The following is a 19,591-nucleotide window of genomic DNA, read 5'->3' on the forward strand; positions in this document are numbered from 1 at the left end:
CCATTGGTTTGTCTTGCACTTTGATGGGCCTTTTACACATGTATGATTTTATAACATCATGCATTGGCCACTTGGAAAACATTGGTTCAATGAATTATGCAGATTTTTCCAAATGTTGACACATTTAATCATTCAGTATTTAAAAATTACATTTGTTAATATTGCTACCAATCTCATCAAAAAGTGATTAGTTATTGAGAAGCTCTCAAGCTTACCATGGCAGATGCAAGTTTTCTAAATTTTCAGTTTCAACTTGATAGCTTGAATTTTTCATTAGCAACAAATGCTGTTACTTTTGTCCTTCAAGTGATAGGCTCCCTTTATTCATGTTTGAGAAAATGTGTACCAAACACCCAAGTTGGAAAAAAACAATTTTTATTAGTGGTTCTTTTAAGGAAAAATGGTTTTCTATGAAAAAAAAAAAACCCAGCTAGTTTAGCTTACAACTCAAACAATCTCCCTAGTGCTTTTCCTTGAAACAGCCATTGTACTGTGGTAATTATTATTTTTTTTGGTAATTATTTATGTTGCTTTATCAAAGACCTTCTTAAGTGAAATTGGTGGTAAATAATAATAATGACTTACTAGTAGTTCGGTGCAACTGCCTTGATTCACACTAAGGCTCCAACATTTTTACTCACCAGTGCTTTTGAACCATCAGTTAATGTCAATATAGGGAAGAAAAGGGCAAATAATGTCTTGATATTACTATTAAAATAGTTTGACCTAGCGTATTGTCTGAAAGGATTTGGGAACTCCCAGGAGTTCATAGACTACAGTTTGCTGATAACAGGCTCAAAGGTGTCCAGAGATTCTCTGTACCAATGTCCTGAAGCTCTTCAAGTGATGGATGGAGAAATATAGATATATACATGTACACATACCTAGGTCATTATCGATGTATTTAGTAAGCACTCCATGTTGATGTTCTACAGAAGACCCTCTTCTCATTCTACAGATTCTCTCTAATCACATCTATTTTGTGGCTTTAGCAAGAATTTGTGTGCTATTGACTCCAAAATTTGTATATCTGGATCAGATCTTACCCTGGAGCCTGTGCATCCAGTTTACTCACCCTACTTGAATTTCTCACTTGTCTCTCTACCCTTTATTCCCTATCGCAGTGGATACCATTATTATACATATGGTTGCCTGAGTCAGAAATATAGAAATCATTCTTGTCTCGTCCCTCTTCCCACTGCCACTTTAGTGATTTTTTAGAAGCAAAATTAGTAACATAATAAGATGCTTAAACCTCTTGAGTGGCTCCCTATAGACTTCCGTATAAAAATAAAGTTGCTTAGCATGGCACTCAAGGCTATGTCAGCCCCTATCTGTCTCTAAAACATAATTTCTCATTCCTTTTGTCCTTTCACATTGCATTTTTTTCAAATGTTGAAACCTTTGTCTGAACTGTGCTATGGGGAAAAAGGAAAAGTAGGCTTAGTCTTGTGTAGTACACATCAGGCCAGAGAGTTAACAGGGAAACAGCACCCCTCCTGAGGCTTCTATGGTAGCAGCAGCCCTAATTAGCCAGAGGTCCCCCTTTGGTTAGATGACTGCCAGGGAGAGTTGGGACTCTGAGTCCTAAGGCTCTTTTGAAGAATCTCACTCCATTACCAACTTGGAGGTTCTGGGTTTAATTTTTAATATTAAGGAAAATGTATTTTTTGTAAACTTACTACGCTGTCTGCTCATTAATCCTCCCAATGGCTTCTCAAGTGACCTTTCTACAGTGCAGTTACTGTTATGTTTCTCCTTTGCTTAAGGCCCTATTCATTTTAAACATTTTATACATTAATTTTATATATTTTATAAATAATTTGTGTTTAACATTTTAGGTATTTTTTGTTACTTTTATTTTTATTTATTTATTTATTTTTGCGGTATGAGGGCCTCTCACTGTTGTGGCCCCTCTCCCGTTGTGGAGCACAGGCTCCGGATGCACAGGCTCAGAGGCCATGGCTCATGGGCCCAGCCGCTCCGCGGCATGTGGGATCTTCCCGGACCGGGGCACGAACCCGTGTCCCCTGCATCGGAAGGCGGACTCTCAACCACTGCGCCACCAGGGAAGCCCCTGTTACTTTTAAACATGGTGTAAGATTTGACTTTCGCCAATTTATTTTAATTGCATTTCTCGTATTTCTGTTTTCAGCTTTGAAAGGATGATTTCGCTAGAAAATTTTTGATTAAGGTGTTAGCTTGCTGGGCATCTGAAATGTTGGCTTATCTATATAACTTTATCTATAAAAGCTTTAAACATATTTTGCTTCCTGTAAGTGTGAACAAAAAATGTTACCTGCCATTTCAGTAAACAGTGAATATTGCCTGCCATCAAGCCATCATCCACTGCATCTGCCCCCCAGCAGCATGCCCTGAGGGGAATTCAGAGTGTAGAAAAACCGGATACTAGTCCTAGATAGTTAAGATGCATGTCTGAGGAATAACTTCAATGAGCCCAAACTCTTGCATCTCCCCAGACACAGAAAAGCACTAAAATCATTAAACTGAGATGTCTGTCTTTTGTGATTAGCAGTAATCTTTTGATGTTTGACTACATGTTTTATTACCACCACCCCCCAGCCCCCACTCCCCCCAGCAAAAAACTTCTGTATATCCTGGCTCCTCCCTTACCTCTTCAGAGAAGTTCCTCAGAGCTGTCTGAGAGGCTGTTTCCCAGGCTGTGGTCCTCAGTAGTTTGCCAAATAAAACATAATGTGCAACTTGTAGTTTGTGTGTTTTTCTTTCAGTCAACATAATTATTAAAAAGTTACTATCAAAGATAGTTTTTAAAGCATTATTGTTAGACATTTAGTTATTTCAACAGTTGTTTAGATGTTTCCTTCTGGAACCCTCCACTTCCATACTCAATGGAGGTTATGTCCTTGAAACTTTTTAAAATGAATGTGTCTATAAATACACCCACTCCCACCCCTAGAATGAAGTCATTCCTGCTGTTTTCCAGTCAAGAAATAGTGTCACTACACAGAAAGAAAAATAAATTGTTTAGGCATTTAAAGTTAAAAAAAAAGTGTCACTGAAGTTTTCAACACATTTTTTTTTTAATTATGAGAAATAAGTGAGATACCCAGGTCATATTTTTTGCTTGTAGGTCGTTGTAAAGAAACAGTGACCAAAATCTTTTTCTTCAAGGAAAGTAATAGGCCAGTTAAATTTTGATTTTTATTTAGAAACCAAGTATATTTTTAATAACATGTGCCTTAGGAAAATTATGTCTATTGAGCTCTTAGGCTATTATTTTTTCTTTAGGTGATGCAAAAACTTTCTGGATGGAGCTAGAAGATGATGGGAAAGTGGATTTCATATTTGAACAAGTGCAAAATGTGCTGCAGTCACTGAAACGAAAGATCAAAGATGGATCTGCCACAAATAAAGGTATGAAGCAATAAAAACGTTCAGTACATTTAATGCTGAATATTACCCACTGATAATATAATATAATTCTGTTTCCAGTATTGCTGTTTGTTTTAAAAGTCAAATAACTTATTTTGTTTTTTAAGAACCTAACATCAGTTCTACCTGCTTTTTGTGTGTGTGTGTGTGTGTGTCCTGCTTCTATAAAAACTTGTTTTTACCATACTGTGGACATTTTGTAAAACTGGATGAAGCTGGTTACTTTGAATAATAGCTGCTGGATTTATCTCTATTTATCTCAGGCTACCTTCTTCTCCCTCATTTTATCTTTTTTTTGGGGGGTGTATTGCAAAACTCATTGTAGAACATTTGGTACATATAGAAGAATATAACAGAAATTATGTATTACCCAATCATTCAGAGATAACTTATTTTCTTTAATATAAAAGTAAATATATAAATATATTTTGCCTGCTTTAAACAGAACTTGCCTTAGTAGTCTTCAGAAAGCAAACCTTGCGTTCTACATAGGCAGTCAGTTCAGTCAAGCCAGTATTTTTTCTGCTTCTTTGTCTTCAACCTAAGTGGTTGTAGAACATAGACTTTTATATGGAAATTTCCTTCATTCCATCAGAACATATGATTTTCAAGCAAAATCTCCCCTGACTATCCTTTATTTTTCCCCAGGATATTCTTAATACTTTATGGATGTTCTTATGACATTAATCTATGATGTGCTTGTCCACTAAATTAATAGTATTTTTCATTTTAATATTCCTTCTCATTCCTTCATGAATCAGATATATCTAGGTTTGAATCCAGTTCTGCCACTTCCTAGCTTATTGACCTGGAATAAACAGCTTAACCACTAGGCCTTAATTTCTTTGTCTTTAATGTATTTAGTAGATAATCATAAGAACCTCTTAGAGGAGTTGTGAAGATTGAATTAGATAAAATATGTAAATTGCCTAGTACAGTAGCTGACATCTTGAGTGAAGATGATACTGATGCTGATTGTTTTCATTCTTTTTTCCTTTCCTTAACAGAATACATCCAAGCAATGATTCTAGTGAAGGAAGCAACTATAAATAATAATTCAACTTTGATAAGGGGTATGTACATTTCTAATCCCAATCTAGAATATTCTCTGCTGTTTTCTTGCTTTGAAGCAAGCCAGCCTTAATTATGTCAAGTTAACTGAAGACAGTTTAAAAATAAAACTGTAAGATCCATATATGGAAATCAGTGTTTCCCTAGTAAACAAAAAGTCCTACCCCATAGGAAATGCATACTCTACTAAACCTCTCTGGGAAGAATTGTATCTCTTTTTCAAAAACGCTTCTACTATAAGAAGGGCAAATAGAATTCCAAGACTCCAAACCACTATAAACCTATTGATACTTTGTGTAAAGAACAATACTAAAAGGCACATTCTGGTATAGATAAATTGATGGAAATTTTTTTCATTTCTAGATTATTATTAGACCATCAGTCTAACAAATTTATTTTAGAAGTAATTGAACAAAGATAATGTACCAGGATTATAAAAAGAAAAATTGAAGAGTTATTTTAGATAAACAACAAGTCCTGTATAGCACAGGGAACTATATTCAATATCCTATAATAAACCATAATGGAGAAGAATATGAAAAAATATGTGTGTTTGTATATATTTATATATATATATATATATATATATCTGAATCATTTTGCTGTACACCAGAAACTAACACAACATTATAGATCAACTATATGTCAATTAAAATTTTTTTTAATTAAAAAGCAAGTTATTTTATCAGAATCACTGTCCTATAAATCTTAGACTATCATTAATTTGCTAAAGTGTTGAGGAGGTACATTTACTAAATTTTAATTAATATTGGTAAATATTTCAACAAATTATAATTATTTTAACTCATAATTTGGAGCCATAAGGTTTTAAATCTCTGAAAAATGGCTTAACATCATCAGTTTAGTTTTATTGATTTATTGATTGATTATTGATTGCTGTGCCGAGGCATGCGGGATCTTCGTTCCCTGACCAGGGATTGAACCCATGCCACAGCAGTGGAAAAGAGGAGTCTTAACCACTGGACCGCCAGGGAAGTCCCAAGTTTATTTTAAAGAAAGCTTTTGTTATTCAAAAGTATTTTCAATTTCAGTAGCTAATGTACAGTTTTAGAAGAGTAGATTCTTTAAGAAAACAGTCTTTCAGTATCCTTCAACAGCACTTGGAATCAACACATCCTTAAGGGATTACATTTGCTTTGCAAGAGAAGCTTTTAAATGCAGGAGGTGGTAAGAGGAATTAATTCTAAGCAACTTTTTTTTTTTTTTCTTTCTGAAACAATCTTTCCCACTAAAAGAATATAGGTTGGGTTTTGTTTTGATTCTTTTTTTTTTTTTTCCCTGCGGTACGCGGGCCTCTCACCGCCGCGGCCTCTCCCGTTGCGGAGCACAGGCTCCGGACGTGCAGGCTCAGCAGCCATGGCTCACGGGCCCAGCCGCTCCGCGGCATGTGGGATCCTCCGGGACCGGGGCACGAGCACGCGTCCCCTGCACCGGCAGGCGGACCCTCAACCACTGCGCCACCAGGGAAGCCCTGTTTTGGTTCTTTTAAAGTAAAGATTTCATCAGTAGAAATACTGAGTACTGTAGTTTCATATTTTTATATAGTTCATCTGAAGTGTAACAAATTTATCAAAATAAAAGTATATGTTTGCTAGTGGTAGAGCAATGTTTTAAAAGTAATTGGGGAGTTACGTAATTGACATTGCTAGCATATGTACGGATTAAACACTTTCTAGTAATAAAGATTCATGTTAGTATTTATATTAAAAGGAATACTGAGACTGGGGGAAACAAAAGGACTTGGTGTTGAGGTCAAAACAAGCCATTCCAGATCCAGCCTGAATTCTCCAAACCACTAATTACCTTTAATTTTCTTTGATTGTGTATAATTCTGTAAATATCTGCTGTATCCCCATACAAAGACTTGGATACTGTTTTCTGGAAAGAAATTATTATTTCTCCTTTCTCCCCTTATCTAATAGTTAATTTAAAATCTCCATGTTTTTTAGTAAATCTTATTTCTAACTATGCTTATATTTATTTGTTTTGTTCCTATTTGTTAATATGGCTTTATATGGCTCATTCAAAGAAATTAGCTGGGAAATTCTTAACTTGTTAAACTTATTTAATTTTTAATCAGTTATTATATTATTTACTCAGCTCTCTTCAACTATCAGATTTTAAATCTTCTTTTTTCACCTGTATAACTAAAGAGGGTTTTTTATGCTAATTAGCCAAGGATGACTTTGGATTACAACTTAAACTATTCTTTTATTTACTTAAACTTTTTTTTTCTTTTTAATAAGAGTGGTGTGCACTAAAGGACCAATGCAAGTTAATAATCTAAGGCAGGATGAGAATCACTTTTTTCCTTAAGGTCCACTACTACATAGGAAGAAGCACAATTAAAAACAATTTTTTAAAGCCAAACAGACTATTCTACGTATCCATTTTTTTCAAAATAGGAGCAGGAAATCTATAACTTTTTCATTAAATACATAGCTTATTTCTATAGTGAAGTCATGTTAGAAAGAATAGATGAACTTGAAAAAGAAGAGACAACAAATGAGATGAAATTAAGTGTGGAAAGATATAGGAGAAACTAAGAGAAATATGAAAATACAAATGGAAAGACAAAAAGAGGTACCCAAATACCTCCCTCTCTCCCCCAAAAATAGATAGTAATAGAATAATGAGAAAACAAAAGATACATAAACTTTCAATTTTGTGACCTTAATAGAGCCTTTAAGAGTTATGTTTTTTTGTAAAATACAAGCAGAAATAGGGATACTTGATGTTTCACTTTAAAGGTTGATTAAAATTCAGATAAAGGTCGGCCAAACTACAATTTCTGCAGCAGAAATCTCTTCTATCCTAAGTCTTTTTTTTTATCCTATCTTATTTTCTTAATGTTTTTGAAAATGTTGACACCTAATTTTTTGGCTCAATCTTGAAATCGTAATATGTTTTCAGATTTAAGGGCTATATATATATCTAGTCAATAAAGATACTATTTAGATTTTACAGTGAGTGATTTTTAACTTGGTATTCTTGTTAAGTTTGTAATTTTTTCATGTAGATCATACGTCTGTGACCCAGAATGCACAGGAAAACAAATCAAGTTCATTGCCCTCTACATCACATGAAGACTCCTTTCCAGAAGACTATACCTCTCTGTATGTATATAAGTTAAATTTATTTATGTCATTAATGCTTTTGCTCCCAAAAAGGGATTTACTGTTGCTAATCATTTGACGTAAGAGTAGATAAAATATATAAAAAAGGATGCTTTCCCATCAAAAGTTTTAAAAGTTGTGTATTTTATGTACATCAGACTTGTCAAGAGCTGGGAAATCAGTTGGCATTCTGTGAAGCCATGTTCTGCTTTGTAGTTCAAGGTGTCTAATGACAAAACAGTTCTCAAGCCAGATAAAAACAGAGAAGCCCCTATAGTGACTGATAGAAGTAGTCACTATCATCAGTTTACCCCTACCCAGAGACTGGCAGAAAGATGCAGACAATACCAGATAACCCTGCTTTACCTACGTATCCGTTGTTTACTTACAGCATTTTTGTGTTTTTGCAGGGTCAGTAACTAGATCTACAGCACTGTGCATAGGATTGGTTTTCTTTATTTTTGTTTTTTTCCAGTAAAGTATCTTCATACATGTAAGAAAGTTGATCTTCCTCCCCACAAAATTGGATTGAAATTAGGTTACTTAACTCCTGAGATTTGTAGTAGGTTGGTTTTCTTTCATTTGTTTTATGAAATGAAGCTTAGATAAGAAAAGAATCATTTCTTTTTTTTTTTAAATTAATTTTTAGGAAAAGAATCACTTCTGACGTTCATATCAGTATTTCATTTCCATGTTTTTCTAACTTTTCTTTATAAATATAAAAAGATTTTTTCCTTTGTTAATTGCCTGATAACTTGAGCCTTACACCTCTTGATTTTTATTAAATTAGTCACCAGAAGAGTACTTGTAAGCCAGCTTAGCTAACTTTCTTGAAACCCTAAATTCCAAATTACAGATTTTACCAGCATGTTTACTCTTACATTTTAGTCGTAAGTAGTTCTAATTGTCTATTGTTCCAGTAATGACTAACAGAGCTGTACTTATTAAGTGTCACATGAGGAAATTACATAAAAATACATTGTAAACTGTAAATTACTGTACAAATTTTAGTTTTTATTTAAGAACTAATGATAGCTTATATACAATTTTCTCTCTTGCATATACCCTAAGTTAATCCCTTCATATTCAGAGAAGAACTTTTTGAATCTTCAAATTGTATTTCATAGTCCCCTTCCCCCAAAATAGGGGAAATCAAATGATGACATTTGTAGAAAAGAATGCCACAGAACCCAGTTTGGAACATAATTTAGTTGGTTAAGTCAAGCTGAAAAGGGAAATGAAACATTCAGTTTACTGGTTGTACAACACTGTAGCTATATAAATTACTTGAGAGTAAATTAGCCTATATCAAAACAAAGAACAAAGCTGTGAGAGCCTAAGAGAATTTATTACAGTGAATACTGAGTGAAACCAAACAAAGGGATCTATATCTTAGGTAGACAAGTAAATAGTACTGCTTATAGTTCAGAATACATTATAATGAAAAAGTGGTAGAAAGGAACTTGGCACTTAATAATAGGGGAAAAGCAATTCCAGGCACAGGCTTCAAAAAACAAGGAAATATTGGATACCTAAATAAATAAATAAATAAAAACAGAAACGTATTATAGTAGACTAGGCTAAAGAAGATAGAAGTTAAATGGAAGAACAAAACAAAAAGTACATTATAGAATATATTTCTTACTATGGGATGTACCCCCAGCATGTTTCAAAAATACTAAAACAGACTGAAGTTATTTAAGGGAAAACATAACCTTACCTCATTTTTTCTGCTTTTTTTCCCCCCTCATTTTTAATGTATTAGTTGCTACTGCCTTGTAGTCCATGGGTGGTGATGGATTTGCATTGATCTTTTAGCTGCATTCTCATCCACTATTTTTTGCTACCTTTTTAAGAAATCTTAAAGATGGCAGAAACCCATACTCACACCATCCAGAATTAACAGCTATTAACCTTTCATTGTATTTGCTTCCAGTCTCTTTTTTAAAAAGAAAACAAAACACTATAATCTCTTTGAGCCATACCTAACTTCTCACCATGACAAAGTTCCGTTGCCCTCTCTGCTTCTCTAGGAGCAGTCACTATCATCAGTTATTTTTCTAGTTCATTTTTTAATATTTATATAGCCATAAATAATATATAGTGCTATTATAGTTTTTAAATTTTACATAAATATTCATATATGTACCTTCTTACTTGTTTTACTCAGCATTAGTTTTTTGAAAGTTTTTTTTTTAATTTAATTTATTTATTTTAATTTTTTTGTCTGCGTTGGGTCTTCATTGCTGTGGGCGGGCTTTCTCTAGTTGCGGCGCAAGTGGGGGCTATTCTTCGTTGCGGTGCGTGGGCTTCTGATTGCGGTGGCTTCTCTTGTTGCAGAGCACAGGCTCTAGGCATGCAGGCTTCAGTAGTTGCAGCACATGGGCTCAGTAGTTGTGACTCGCAGGCTCTAGAGCACAGGCTCAGTAGTTGTGGCGCACGGGCTTAGTTGCTCCGTGGCATGTGGGATCTTCCCAGGCCAGGGCTCGAACCTGTGTCCCCTGTACTGGCAGGCAGATTCCTAACCACTGTGCCACCAGGGAAGTCCCTACTCAGCATTAGTTTTGAGATCTAATCATGTTGCTTCTGTGTTATAGATCTGTTTCATCTCCTTGTTTGGATTTCCATCATGTGAGAATACATTTTATTAATTCCATTCCTTTAAGGATGGATAATTAGATTGTTCCAAATATTTACTGTTACAAATAGTAGTGCAGTGATCAGTTTTATCCCAGCCTTTCTTTTAAGAAAGTATTCATTGTGAAAGTCAATTAAGGAAATTAAAGGTATAGTCTGGGATCTTTAAGATTACTCCAAATCAGGACTTCCCTGGTGGCGCAGTGGTTAGGAATCCGCCTGCCAATGCAGGGTACCCAGGTTCGAGCCCTGATCCGGGAAGTTCCCACATGCTGCGGAACAACGAAGCCCGTGCGCCATAGCTACTGAGCCTGAGAAGTCCTCACACCTCAACAAAGAGTATCCCCCGCTCGTTGCGGTGAGAGAAAGACTGCGCAGCAACGAAGAGCCAATGCAGCCATAAATAAATAAATTTATTTTTTAAAAAAAAGATTACCCAAAATGTAGAAGAAAAGGGCAAATGAGTGAGAAAAAGAAGAGAATGATGAATAATGTTCTCAAAAAAGAAGCTATTAGCAGAAAACCAACAATTTTAGTGAACACTGTAAAGTATTTTCAGGATCATCCATATGTTATAATGCTCTTTACGAAATGTTAAGAATTTCAAGCTAAGGCGACAGAGTTAGGACCAATGTGCTGCTGCTTACAAAGGCAGTGCAGGAAATCACAATGTCTAAACTAGGATTCAGAATTGTTCCAGCAGCTAGAAAATGAAAATACATATATTTTCCATTAAAAAATTTGGTACTTAAATAAATATGAAATGTAGATGTTCTCAATATATTAAAAAATAATGTAAACTTGCCTAACAGAATCATTGCTTTTGGAAAAATCTGCCCTGTTTTTTCTGAACTAGAACAAACAAATGAACAAAAACACAAGAAGCTAGAATAAGTGAAGCAGAAGCAATAGTCAAAGAAGGTAACTTCTGAGTATAAGGAAATATCAAGTCTGGAGGCAAAAGGTTTTACCAAATACCACAGAAATGAAAATTACTAATAGATAAGTATTGATTGTTAAAAAGTTTTAATATCAGTCTTAAAGTATAAATATCTTACAAGTATCAAAACAAACAAAAAAAGCCAACAAAACAGCAAAAATCAGGCTAGCACCTTTGCAAAAGCTCAGAAAACATCTATATACATAACCTTCTGGGAAATTTTCTCGAAAATCCTCTTGCTGACCAAAAGAGGAGTCAGAATGTATAAGATACAGTATTTAAGAAATGGCAGTGGCATAGAAACCATCTAAATATAGAGTTAACTATAATAAAGATGAGTCCTTAAACTAGAGACAATGGAGGCCCTGCATGGTATGCAAAGTTTTATGTTTATAGTGTATTTCTAGAGAGGGTTCATAGCTTTCATCGGATTGTCAAAGGGTTTATGGCCCTAAAAAGTTTAAAATATCACTATTGTGGATATGGAGCTTCTAAATAAAATTTTAGCAATTCTAATCCAGAGAAATATTAACGAGATGACTTAGAATTTACACTAGTCAAGCAAGAATGATTTAGTATTAGGAAATATATTATTTTACAGAAGTAAACCACAGGAAAAAAAGCTTATCTTAAGATGCCAAAAGACTTTTAAAAGTAATATGAACCATTAGAAATAGAACTTTTTTTTTAATTTTTGAATTTTATTAATTTTTTTATACATTATGTTCTTATTATTTATCTGTTTTATACATATTAGTGTATATATGTCAATCCCAATCTCCCAATTCATCCCACCCCCACAGCTTCCCCCCTTGGTGTCCATACGTTTGTTCTCTACATCTGTGTGTCTATTTCTGCCCTGCAAACCGGTTCATCTGTACCATTTTGAAGAATTTTTTCTTAATGTGGGAGAGAATATGTTTCTTAAACCAGCATCCCTGTCCTATATACTGGTGAAACTTAGAGACATTTCCTTTAAATAAAGATTAAGACAGAAGTGCCTGCTATCATAATTGTTATTCAGTATTTTTATGGAAATTCTAGCCAGTATAATAGAATGTAAAAGAAAATATGATTATTGAAATGTACAAAGTAAAATTATTTGTAGATAGTCTTATCCTTCTAGAAAATCTAAGATGCAAGTGTAAAATTATTAAGCTAAAACGAGGGTTTAGTGACATAGTCACATAAAATAAAAATATGAAACTCTATACCTTTAGAAAATATGAAATTAAGTCCCCATTCACAACACCAGAAAGTAAAATAAATGAGACTAATTACAAGAAGTATATACCTGAGGAAAATTAATTCTAAAGATTTTAATGAATGGATAAACTTACTATGTGCCTGGATGGGAAAACTGCATATTGTAAAAATGGTAATTCTTCCCAAATTAATTTATAGATTTAATTTCATATGAAATCCACGCATTTGGATTTTTTTTAACTTGGCGAGCCATTATAAATTTAATCTCAAAAGATAAAAAAATCAGAAAACACCTAGAACATGTTTAAAAGGCAAAATAGTGAGGAAGGACTTGCCCTGAGAAATATCAAAATGTTCCATCATAGTATGGAAAACAATGTTATATTGGTATAAGAATTAACAGTTCGATCAAAAGGCAGAATAAGTCTAGAAAATAAGAGGACATTTTTATGTATTTCTAAGAACTTGAGATATGATTAAGCTAGTAAGTCAAAAGTCAGAAGGTGAAAGAAGGAGGTATTCAGTAAAAGACTCTGGAACAATTGGATATCATTTGGAGAATTTAAGTTAGATCTTTGTGTTACGTCAAAATAAATTCCAGATGAAACTGAACTCTCAAACCATAGAAAAATTAATTATAAAATTAGAACCCTAAAAAACAGAAAAATAATAAATATTAGATATCTTTCTATAACATTATGTATCATGGCATTATTCATAATATTGTTTATACTTTATTATAAATACTTAGTTCACTGCCTAGAATGTAAGCTCCTTGAGATTACAGAGCTCTCATCTTTTTTTCCGTAGCACCTGGCACATAGCAGGCACTCAAGAAATCGTTGATGGAAGAATGAATGAATGAATGAATGAATGAACGAACGAATGAACAAGTCCCCAGTAGGAAAATGGACAAAGCATATGAATAGACAGTTAGCCAAAAGGAAAAAAAAAAAATCAATAAACATGAAATTATGTTCAAACTCCTTATTATTTAGAGAAAAAAATTAAGGTAATAAAATATTTTTCACCTATCCAATTGATGAAAAATTTTAAAATAATATTCAGGTAGATGAGCATTCATCCGTGCTATGAGAGTATAAATTGGTCCAGCCTTTTTGGAAAGCAGTTTGGCATCTTTTATTGATTAAAATATGTGTACCTCCTAGTACCATGATCGTAGTCTGTAAATGCCATTTCTCATTAAATGGAACCGTAGTCCCTTAGAGAAATGGCTGATTCCAGACCTGAGATATCTTGTGATAGAAAGCAAAAAAGCTATCAAAAAAAAAAAAAAAAAACTGTATGCCAACACATATATATGGAATTAAAAAAAAAAAAGATTCTGATGAACCTAGGGGCAGGACGGGAATAAAGACACAGCCATAGAGAATGGACCTGAAGACAGGGGGAGGGAGAAGGGTAAGCTGGGACGAAGTGAGAGAGTGGCATGGACATACATACACTACAAAATGTAAAATAGATAGCTAGTGGGAAGCAGCTGCATAGCACAGGGAGATCAGCTGCTGCTTTGTGACCACCTAGAGGGGTGGGATAGGGAGGTTGGGAGGGAGACGCAAGAGGGAGGGGATATGGGGATATATGTATATGTATAGCTGATTCACTTTGTTATACAGCAGAAACTAACACACCATTGTAAAGCAAAAAAAAATCTGTCACTTTGGTAGTTGCTAGGATACAACTCATCATTCTGAATATTAGTAATTAAAGAAAAGAATCAAGCATTTATCTGCCTGCTTATACTAACTGTATTTTAGGATAACCCAAGAATTGATGAATTTCTTTATGAAAGCACTCTAGCCGGAAAATGCAGTAGGAATAATAGAATTAGAAGATTGTTATTTTTACAACTACTACCCCCACCCCACCACACCCCAAAGAAACAGTGGCCTTAGCCCAGTGGTCTCAAATGAATTGTGGTCAGAACAGGTGTTTTGTTTTAAACTTCTAACTTATTGAGGAGTGATGCTCTTGTAAAATGCATAAAATGTTGCAGCAATGTTAAATTGCTGTAAAAGTTTCTAAACTTTTGCACTTTCAATTTTTGTACTTACCATGAATTGTTAAAAAACCACTGGGAACTGGCACCACCACACCTGAACGTAGCACTGGTCTAGACAACGATCATGAGTGAATGCCAAAACTGTTAACTGAAAGTGAGGAGCTTTAAAATGGATGGAAACACCCAAACCCACTTATAAATCTAAGCATCGCTAAATGTGAACAATCAGACATTGTTTGTCTCCTTATGTGATGCAATAGGAAATTCATAGCACCACATGTGAATTATCTCCCCTGACCCCCCACCAAAATTGAACCTGAATCAAATCAGGCTTCTAGAACTGACTACTGCTTTGCCAGGAATGGAAGGGGTGAGTTAAATGACAACACCACATGGAAGGCATCAGCCAGATTCCAGAATGTGGGAACTACTATAGGACAAGTGACACAATTTATTTAACTTTAACCAATAAATGTCATTAATGAAGAGGGAGGGAGCACTACATAAGGTTAGAGACATAAAAGACACCTGAATCAAATACAGAGTGTAGGGGTTGTTTGATTCTGATTCAAACAGATTTTAAGACAATCGGGGAAATGTGAAGATGAGCCATTGAGATTATGTATTTTTAAAAAGACTTATTTGTTAGAAATACATACTGAATTATTTCAGATAAGTGTTTGCTTTAAAATACTCCAGTGTTTCAGGGTGGGGCAAGAGGGGTGGAGAATAGATTAAATAAAATAGGCAAAATATTGATAATTATTAAAACCTGGTAATAAGTGTCAAACATAAAGCCAGACATTAGCTGTAGTGGTGAAAACAGGTTTTATTCACTAACTACTGACAGTACGAATACGAGCTGAGCTCCATCGCGATTTGTGCTGAGGTGACTGGCGTTTTAAAGGGCAATGCGGGAGTAAGGAAGGGAGTACAAGCTGGGGCTCAAGTGAAAACTTACTGAAGGTTAATCACTGTGAATGCCCATGAGGCCAGCTGTGTGTGCTGGCTGGCAGTCATCAAGTTAGGATTCTGTCCTCCCACAGAGACTGGAGGACAGAGACCCTGTCCTTCCTGATGATTACCTTTCAAAAGAATGGCTTTCAGGTTTTTGAGAAAAATATTCCTGAGTTATAGAAACATATACATCTCAGAGAGACCCAGGAAAGATTCATAATTTTAAGACCTTCTTCGTAAATGTTCTAAGAAAGGTCAGGGGCTTGTCTTTAGGTGTTGGCTAGAAGAAACAGCCTTGAGCTTTCTCAAGGAGGCATTTTGTTGAGAGGCTGGGGTTATCCTAGGGACATGCATGTCCTTATGCTGCTAGAAGCCTTGCTAGAGTTTGGTTATCACTCAGCGCAGAGGGTTGGACAGAGTCATTATGTGCTGGGAGTTCTGGAGTTCTTACAAGTACATGAGGTTCCAGTATATCAGTCTTTATGAGAAAAGAATACTCTTAAGTGTATGTTTGAAAGTTTTTTAATAAGAAGTTATTCTTAATGTATATTCCCCTTGACCAAGTAATTCCTCTTAAAGGAATGTATCTTAAGGTAGTAATCAGAAATTTGCAGGGCTTCGCTTGTGGCACAGTGGTTGAGAGTCCGCCTGCCGATGCAGGGGACACAGGTTCATGCCCCGGGCCGGGAAGATCCCACATGCCGCAGAGAGGCTGGGCCCGTGAGCCATGGCCGCTGAGCCTGCACGTCCGGAGCCTGTGCTCCGCAGCAGGAGAGGCCACAACAGTGAGAGGCCCGCTTACTGCAAAAAAAAAAAGAAAGAAAGAAATTTGGTCAAGGACTTATGTATGAGGATATTCGTCAAAGTAGTAACACAGAAAAATTGGAAACAAATATTTCCAACATTAAAAGATTTATAAATTATAGGACATCCTTTCACCTCCTAGATTATCAGAAATCCGGAAGCATCAAGAGCCTCTGTGAAAGCAGGTGCTCACATAAATTGCTGGAGAGGCTGACCCCATGGAGAGCAATTAGGCAATCTTAACAAAATTACTAATCCATTTACCCTGTGACCTAGCATTCCGGTTTCTGGGATATCTTCACATGTATGAAATTATTATATATGAGGTTTTTTATTACATCATGATTTGTAATAGCAAAAGATTGAAAACAATAGAAGACTAGTTATATAAATTGTGGAATTTATGTAGAGGATTACTATACAGCTGAAAAAAGGATGGGGCACCTCATATCTGTGCATTCAGTATGGTACCAACTAGCTACATGTGGTTATTTAAATTTGAATTACTTAAAATGAAATTTAAAATTCAGTTCTTTGGTCACAGTAGCCACATTTAAAGGTGTCCAGTAGCCGCATGTGGCTAGTGGCTATGCCACTGGACAGCACAGATATAGAACATTTCCATCAATGCAGAAAGTTCTGTTGGACAGTGCTGCTTTATATAGTGAGTATAAAAATTTTTCTAAAATACCTATATTACTTTTATAATAAATAACAGATACCTAGAGATAGATTGAAAATATTAGGTAACACAAAACAGGTTTTTTTGTGTGTGTGAAAGTTTAAAACCTGAGTTTGGAACACATGGAATCTTCACAGAGTTTTTTTCTTAAAGTCAATAACCTCTCCATTTTCTCCTGTAGTTTACCATTTTCAGATGTGTATGAGACCAGGTGGGTTACATATTATGGGGAAAGTTCACTTGGTACAGTTGTTGAAGGTAAAAAGAAAAAACAGCATAAAGGATTCTTAATTAATTATTTTTTTACCTAGCCTTTACTGTTTTTTGCTTGAACCAAGTTTGTCTGAAGATATAACCTTCCTCAGGTCTTTATTGAACTCATGTCCTACATGAACTCTAAATTTGCTAGGTGCTATTGGTGTAGATGTAGCAAAAAGTTACCACTGTAATCACAGCTTTCTGGAATACTCTGAAATTAGACTGTGATATAATAAAGATACTTGCTTTGTCTGGGTCCCCAGCACACAGCTTCTAAAACCTTTGGAATCTCCTGAGTGGTAGGAATGTCTTTGGCATGCAAATGAGATGACTTGGTGAGGCGCTCCTAGTTAACTTAAGGATGGGGTTTGGACGCCAGAAAGACAACCTTGGTTAGAAGCCTAAAACTTTCAGCCCTACCTCCCAACCTCCAGGGCAGGGAGAAGGGCTGCAGGTGGAGATAATCACCAGTGGCCAATGATTTAATCATTCATGCTTAAGCAGTTAACCCTCCATAAAAAACTTTAAACAACAGGGCTCCTGGAGCTTCCTGGTTGGTGGACAGTTTGAGGTGCTGGAAGAGTGGTGCATTTGGAGAGGGCATGGAAACTCCATGCCCCTTCTTACCTACCTTGCCCCATGCATCTCTTCCATTTGGCTGTTCCTGAGTGTATCTTTTATTATAAACTGGTAATAGTAATTAAAATGCTTTCCTGAGTTCTGAATCTTTCCAGCACATTATCCTAGAGAAAGGGGTTGTCAAGAGTGTGGGTGACCTGGAAACTGCATTTGGCATCTAGCATGGGGGCAGTCTTATGGGACTGAGCCCTTTAACTTGTGGAATCTGTTGCTGACTCTAGGTCGATAGTGTCAGAATTGAACTGAATTATTGGACACCCAGTTGAAGAAGTGGTGCTGGAAAAAACACCACATATTTGATGTCCAGAAAAAAAACAACCCTTCAGGTGTAACTTTATGTGGCTGCAGAACATAGTAAGATGTTGATTTCAGAGTCTGGCTTATTTTAGTGTTGTCTAAGAAGAAGCTAATAGGAGTTGAATACCACCTTAGTGTGCAGTGTTTTTTAAAAAATGGGGATTGTGCTATACATTTGAGATACTAATAAATAATTAATTTTAAACAGATCTACAGAAAATAAGGAAATTCCCCCTCTGGAAAATAAAGTTGCAGACTTTAGAGAAAAAGAATCATCTTCAAATTTATCTTACCAAAAGCATGACTGCTCTAGTGCCTGTCTGATGAAAATGCCACTTACCTTCAAGGGAGAAAACCCTCTGCAGCTACCAATCAAATGCCACTTCCAAAGACGACATGCAAAGACAAACTCTCATTCTTCAGCACTCCACGTGAGTTATAAAACCCCTTGTGGAAGGAGTCTACGAAACATGGAGGAAGTTTTTCGTTACCTGCTTGAGACAGAGTGTAACTTTCTATTTACAGATAACTTTTCTTTCAATACCTATGTTCAGTTGACTCGGAATTACCCAAGGCAAGAAGAAATTGTTTCTGATACGGATATTAGCAATGGAGTGGAATCAGTGCCCATTTCTTTCTGTAATGAAATTGACAATAGAAAGCTTCCACAGTTTAAGTACAGAAAGACTATGTGGCCACGAGCATATTATTTAAACAGCTTTTCCAACATGTTTACTGATTCTTGTGACTGTTCTGAGGGCTGCATAGACATGTGAGTAGAAAAACATGGCATTTCAAAAAAATCTTCTGAATGTAGGGGTACTTGTCAAGAAGTCCTGCTGTGTATCAGTTTGTCTGTCTATCTAAAACCAGTTCATCGAGAATCTAAAATAGAAAGATGCATCTCATTAGCAATAGGAAAGAAAACTCTTTGCCAGTTATTTCAGTAATTTGGGAATTATTTCTTCCAAGGATAAGTATTCCCTTTAATCTAGTACCATACTCCTAATAGCAGCAATTACAGCTAATGCCATGGAACTGTGCCAAACACTGTGACAAGTGCTTTACATATATTTTCTTGTTTAGTTCTGACAAAACCCCATGGGGTAGGTAATATTATTTCCATGTTACAAATGAGGAAGTTGAGAAGCCAAGTGTAAGGTCAACAAATTGAAGAACCAGAATTTGAACCCGTGCTCTTAACCATTATGTTATATGTTGTATTTTACTTTTGCAAATCATTTCCTTGCTACTTTTTTTAGAAAGTTAATGGTGCCTCTCCTGATCATAAAATTGACATTCCATAAAAAAAAATGAAAACATGTTCTAATATATTAAGACTGAAAAACGGTTTTTTTTCAGGGTGTGTAATTTATTGGTATTTGTAGGTTTGCATATGTAGAGCGGAGTTGCATTATATGTACATTTAATTTAATGCAAATTTAGCTGCCTTTACTAGGAAAAAGAAAAAGCATGAGAGAGATAAAGAGAAATAATTTAAATTATATACATAGTTCTCACCATCC

At 35.3% G+C, this 19,591-nt stretch overlaps 1 protein-coding gene across 7 annotated transcripts in view; it reads left to right on the plus strand.

The window, feature by feature from the left end:
* The window catches only part of SETDB2 (SET domain bifurcated histone lysine methyltransferase 2), an 80,991-nt gene that overhangs the window by 9,319 nt on the left and 52,081 nt on the right, over positions 1-19,591 (plus strand). For all 7 annotated transcript variants that reach the window (XM_049701050.1, XM_033436849.2, XM_033436847.2 and 4 more), the window contains 4 exons: positions 3,271-3,396; positions 4,422-4,487; positions 7,526-7,622; positions 18,274-18,837. In XM_049701050.1, the coding sequence (XP_049557007.1) occupies positions 3,271-3,396; positions 4,422-4,487; positions 7,526-7,622; positions 18,274-18,837 (853 nt within the window). The remainder of the gene's footprint in view (positions 1-3,270; positions 3,397-4,421; positions 4,488-7,525; positions 7,623-18,273; positions 18,838-19,591) is intronic.

The sequence above is a fragment of the Orcinus orca genome, chromosome 18 (assembly GCF_937001465.1).
Source record: "Orcinus orca chromosome 18, mOrcOrc1.1, whole genome shotgun sequence".
NCBI classification, from domain to species: domain Eukaryota; kingdom Metazoa; phylum Chordata; class Mammalia; order Artiodactyla; family Delphinidae; genus Orcinus; species Orcinus orca.